Source organism: Teleopsis dalmanni, chromosome 1, assembly GCF_002237135.1.
Source record: "Teleopsis dalmanni isolate 2A chromosome 1, ASM223713v2, whole genome shotgun sequence".
NCBI classification, from domain to species: domain Eukaryota; kingdom Metazoa; phylum Arthropoda; class Insecta; order Diptera; family Diopsidae; genus Teleopsis; species Teleopsis dalmanni.
In genome coordinates this window covers 58,504,754-58,510,002 of record NC_051846.1, presented here as the reverse complement: position 1 = coordinate 58,510,002, position 5,249 = coordinate 58,504,754, and the positions used below count along the sequence as shown (strand labels likewise).

The 5,249-nt window shown below is 33.0% G+C and overlaps 2 protein-coding genes across 2 annotated transcripts; one reads left to right on the top strand and one right to left on the bottom strand.

Moving 5' to 3' along the window:
• Positions 1 to 17: 17 nt before the first annotated feature.
• Positions 18 to 1,096, top strand: LOC119682046. The gene has a single exon (XM_038095390.1). It carries the CDS (start codon positions 18 to 20, stop codon positions 1,074 to 1,076), a length of 1,059 nt encoding a protein of 352 aa, XP_037951318.1. The 3' UTR covers positions 1,077 to 1,096.
• A 123-nt stretch (positions 1,097 to 1,219) lies between these two features.
• On the bottom strand, positions 1,220 to 3,710 carry LOC119670532 (microfibrillar-associated protein 1-like). The gene is made up of 5 exons (XM_038080828.1): positions 3,402 to 3,710; positions 2,834 to 3,333; positions 2,492 to 2,764; positions 1,726 to 1,850; positions 1,220 to 1,672 (listed from the first exon to the last, which is right to left on the bottom strand). Exons 1-5 carry the CDS (start codon positions 3,469 to 3,471, stop codon positions 1,237 to 1,239), a joined length of 1,404 nt encoding a protein of 467 aa, XP_037936756.1. The 5' UTR covers positions 3,472 to 3,710; the 3' UTR covers positions 1,220 to 1,236.
• Positions 3,711 to 5,249: the final 1,539 nt, after the last annotated feature.

Below are 5,249 nucleotides of genomic sequence, written 5' to 3'. Positions count from 1 at the left end.
GAGCACAGTGTGGTTACATGCCTCTGGATCTCTTCGAACTACTCTTGAAGAGTGATGAACTTAATAGTAAAAATTACATTTTGGAACATGTTTCCGATTCGTTGGCACTGCGTTCAGCACTTTGGTGTCTATATGGACGCTACGAAATGTCTGCTATGTATGCGCAGTTGCTGCTCAACTTAAAGAAAACCTGGGTATTTGGTGATGTGAGTAATTCGGAGAGTGTCTGTAAGGTTCTATCAAGCCTGGCACTTTGGTTGAACATACAAGGAGAACACCACTTAAGTGCTGTGGTGTTGCATAATGCGCGCAAACGTTTTCCACGCTATCCGCACGCAGCTCAATGGATGATTAGTGAATGCCATATAAAAATACAGCAATGCATCTATCGTTGTCGTTGGCAGGAAGCACTAAAAGCTTGCTGTCAACTTTATTTGCTGGACAAAAATGACGGCAATCTGCAGCGCGCCACTGTATTGGTGGCAAAACGTTATTTTAATGTGGCACGCCGCCTACTGCACAAACTGCTGGAAACGAGTAATTTGGACATTTTAACAAACGTACGTGTGCTGGTCCTGAAGGCCATCTCAGTGGATTGCATGTCATCACAAACTATAGAACTGCTTATGCGTGCCTCGGTGTTAGCTGCCTCGGCGTATCTGGAGTATGAACATGCAATGGTTGATATGGTGCTAGCGCAAGTGCTGCTTAGAATGGGTTTGATACAGAAAGCTTTCCAAGCAATTAAGAATTGCATGGAAATCATCTGTATTAATGGCGGCATCTATGATCGCGCCAAGACTGATTTTATATTTGTTAAGTGCTTGGTGGCAGCAGCAGATAGCAAGGGTATGAAGATTATAGGTCTTCTGAAATCCATACCGATGTTGGAGAACGCAATTGAACAGTTTAAGAAACTGGAGGCACATGCAAAAGTTTTGGATATTTACGTGTATCTCGCCAAGACCTTTGACGAATTGAAGGAGAGAGAGGAACGAAATAAGTATGCTTGTAAGTTCAAGCAATATTTCAAGTCGCATCCGGTTGCGAGGGAATATCTTGGCATGATATTTTGAATAAAAACAAATATTTTAATAAATTGAAATTAAAATTTATTCATACGAAAAGGAATTATATTTATAAGTAATATATATATGTATGTAAATGTTAATATAGTGAAAAGTTAGGAGTATTTATACTTAACCAAATAAATGTATCAGTTAGGCAATGTATTAATTATTCCATTTTCTTACGTTTTGACAGCGATGGCCTATCAAAGTGCTGCTTCATGCCACCAGCTTTTTCATTATGGAATTTAATATTATTTGTTGTCTCGGCATACCAGGGAGAATCAAATTTGGTTGTGTCCTGATCTACTAAATGCGTATATTTGGTACGTCCGCAACGTCCAAAATTCTTAACCTGCATCACTTTAGGCAAAATTGTCTTGTCAAAGTGATCTTCCAGTGTAGCTTGTGCGAAATCACGTTTAAGTACATCTTCTTCCTCGTCCAGGTAGAAGGCACCACGATGATAATATTTCTGTAAGAACTTATATTTGCCTTTGCTGGCTTTGTTAGTGATTAATTTTGGATTTGTGCGCATTTCCTGTCGACGTTCTTCCTCAGTTAGGTTACGCAAACGGTCAATTTCAAGCTTGTCACGTTCGGCACTAAAAAAAATGGTATTTAATTTGAAATAAATAATTTCTTCCACAATTCATACTTTTCTCTTTCTTCGCGATCACGTTTCATGCGTTTCAATTCACGCAATTTCCAGGCTTCATACTCCACTTCATCATTCTCATCATCAGTGCATACATCATCGATTCTGGCCTCTGCGGTGTCAGGCTAAAATAAAATTATATACATAAATCCATTGAATACGATATTGAATTTTTACTGTCCGGAATCAAAATATTTGGACAAATATATTTCAAAGAATATAAGTTAAAAGCTAGGCTTCCTGCTCATCATCCGCAATTTATTTAAAATTCTATTATTAAAGCATTTTAAATTTGGTAATACACAAAACAGCTGTATAGTCAGTCGAAAATTCAATTAATTAAAAAATAATAATAAAATGTTGTTGTTACAATTTTACTACTCTTCGAATACTAAAAACCCTTTATTGAAAAGAATGGTTTAAGAATTTAGATTCTTTCGTCAAAATGGACGTAAAAAATGAATAATATAGACTAGTAGCCATCTATTCCTAAATTCATAAAGTATATAAAAATTTTCTATTAGCCACACTGCGTGTATTCATTAGTAAAGCATATTGGCTATTTAATAAAATACAATTTTTTTTATGACTTCCACCTATGGGCCAGACACATCAACTTTACAATTTGATGAAAACCGGTTCAACTCAACTTAGCCTCAATCATAGTACTTTAGTTTTAAATAAATTCCTAACAAAACATCCTTTAAGTGTATGAGCAGGATATGCTCTAGAAGCAACCAATGCTTATTACCAAATTTGCACTTACTTTCACCTTTTCCAAATCCTTTTTGACACTATCTTCGACCATACGTAGGGTATGTCTGCGTCTTTCCTTAGCAGATTTCTTAGTTTCAGTTTCGAGTTGTTTTTGTTTCTGTGCCTCACGTTCCTTCTCCTGTATTGTAGCTCTGTCGCGTTTACGTACAAAAAGTGGTTTTAGACGTGGTTCATTGTCTTCCTCACTTTCAGTTTCCTCCTCATAATCTGAACTCTCGCTATCTGATGATTCTGATTTGTTTTCTTCTTCTTTTTGTAAAATCTGAAATATAGTTAGATTATTAAATTTTTTTTTTGTTTTTTTTTATTTTATTTAAGCAAAATAGTTCACCTCTTCTTCTTTTTGTTGCTGCAACATGCGTTGACGTAGTTTCATACGTCTCTTCTCCAATTCAGTTTCACTTAATTCTGAATCAGAGTCAGACTCTGAAGCTAATGTGATTTTATTTGTCGATGCTTCAATAGTGCGGTTGGGTTCATTCTCGCTTTCCTCTGATTCTGTTTCAACAAATTCTGGCTCATGTACATGTCGATGACGATCTTTCCGTTCCAGCTCTACATCATCTTGTTCTACGGGACGCGCACGTAGTCGCCTTAAACGTGGATCATCAAATTCAGCATCGTCATCTTCATCGGCTGCCCGCTGAAGTGCAATTTCCTCTTCACGCCTTAAGCGACGCTCCTGCTGTGCAATTGCTGCAGTTGTGCGCTTCCGATGATCGATGAAGTCTTCCAAGTCACTCTCATCGCTGCTAGAATCATTTCGTGCATAATCTGGACGCTTGCCTGATACGTACCGCTGCACTTTTACTTTTTGCATAGAAATCTCACCTAAAACATAAATAGAATGTAAATTAGCGTTGGCACTGCACTTGAACTTGCGCGCATTTCGTAATAACCTTTCTCATTTCGCACTGGCACAGCGCCTGCAGTGCTTTGTATGCCCGCAATAATTACCGGCAAACTCATCTTATTTTTTCAATTGAAATTGCTATCAACTTTTTTATAAATAAAATTTTCCCAGATTTTTTCTTCTTCTGCTTCTATTTGTTGTGTTCTATGTTGGCGATGAAAACGTTTGCCAGCTGACTGTCAAATTTGTGTGTATACAAAATTGTAATAAATTTGTTGCTATTTGTGGTTTGTGTCCGTGCTATTCGGTGTTGCGATGTTTTTGGCTCAACTGAATTTTTCAATTTCGTTTTAGTTTTAATTGTTTATTGTTGTTTTTATATTTTGCGTTATACAATTATACAATTGAATTTGTTGAATTAATTTTTGGTATTTATTTTCCTCTTACAAACGCAATAAGGAAGTAAAGGGCAAAAATAAAATATATGAAAATATTTCAAAATATATGCAATTGTTATTGTTTTTTAATTTGCGAAAAGTTAAGTGTAATAATAAGTGCAACTACTACGAAAAGACAGTTTCATTCCAATTACAAAAACAAAAAAAAAATAATAATAAGAGAAAATATTGTTTTAAAATATTAGCAATATCCGTTATTTAAAAATAGAGAAAAATATTTTCTCATCTACAAAAGAAAAAAAAAAGAGAAAGCGGAAGTCACTAAGAGATTTGAATTGTTGATGAAATAAAAATAACTTGACAATTTGTAATTAATTAATAAATTTCTTTAATTAAATAATAACCCGTGCAAGTTGAATTTAAGTGGTGATACATCGATAAAAAATTAAAAATAATTACCGTGAAAAATTTGAACTTGGCACCGGATTAATGGAGTTTAATTAAACGCGAAGGAGAGAGCGAGACAGTGAGCCACGTAATTGCAATTTCCCAAACCGGGCACTTTTCCTTAAAAATACGTGTCTATGTATTTATATAGTATTTTTGTGAAATATTTCAAAGTAAATTAACCACGTATAATTAGTGAGAGTATTTATATACTTAAAAATTTTACATTTTATAAAATCAATTCAATTAGATAAATAATTATTTTAATTTGAAATTATGAAAATAGACGCACGTGCGGTTTAAATACATTAATCTACAAGGATAATAAAACGATTTTCATTCAGTAAAACTAAAAATAGACTATATATATATAGATAGCTACAGTAAGTACATAGGATTTAAATAATTAAAATTAATTTAATAAATATCAATAAAAAAAAATTTGATAAATTTTTTTAAAAAATTTTTAAATTTGATAAAAACTTTGAGCTATTTCAGTATTTTAGATTTCTTCTACGGGAGACCGCCACATACTTATCGCCTAAGGACAACTCTCTAAAATTGCTGCCTATGGCATATATGCGGCTATTTAAAACGCCATTTCGTTATATTTTATTATTAAACTGCCAACTCGAGAAGTTGAAGATTATACCGTAAACTCTGAATTCGGCAGAGTGGATTCAGTAAATTTTTAAGCAATATTAGTTTGGTAAGTCATAAATAATTTAAATTTAATTTATTTAAATGAAAAATATTTTTATTCTATTATTATTATTATTATGAAATAATAAGCTATAAATTGTTATTGTTTTTGCTTAAGTGAGTTTCCAATCTAAACCTAAACAGACTATGTTTACACTAACAGTTTTCGGACATTATTTAAATTTAATTTATTAAAATGAAAAATATTTTTATTCTATTATAATTATTATTTTAAAATAATAAGCTATGAATTGTTATTGTTTTTGCTTAAGTGAGTTTCCAATCTAAACCTAAACAGACTATGTTTACATTAACAGTTTTCGGACATTATTTAAATTTAATTTATT

Excerpts from the sequence above, each read along its gene's own strand:
- LOC119682046 (XM_038095390.1), top strand. The coding sequence starts at position 18 with ATGCCTCTGGATCTCTTCGAACTACTCTTGAAGAGTGATGAACTTAAT.
- LOC119670532 (XM_038080828.1), bottom strand. The coding sequence starts at position 3,471 with ATGAGTTTGCCGGTAATTATTGCGGGCATACAAAGCACTGCAGGCGCT. Across the intron at positions 3,334-3,401 it reads GCCAGTGCGAAATGAGAAAG|GTGAGATTTCTATGCAAAAA; the intron begins GTTATTACGAAA and ends TTTATGTTTTAG. Across the intron at positions 1,851-2,491 it reads AGGATTTGGAAAAGGTGAAA|CCTGACACCGCAGAGGCCAG; the intron begins GTAAGTGCAAAT and ends ATTTTATTTTAG.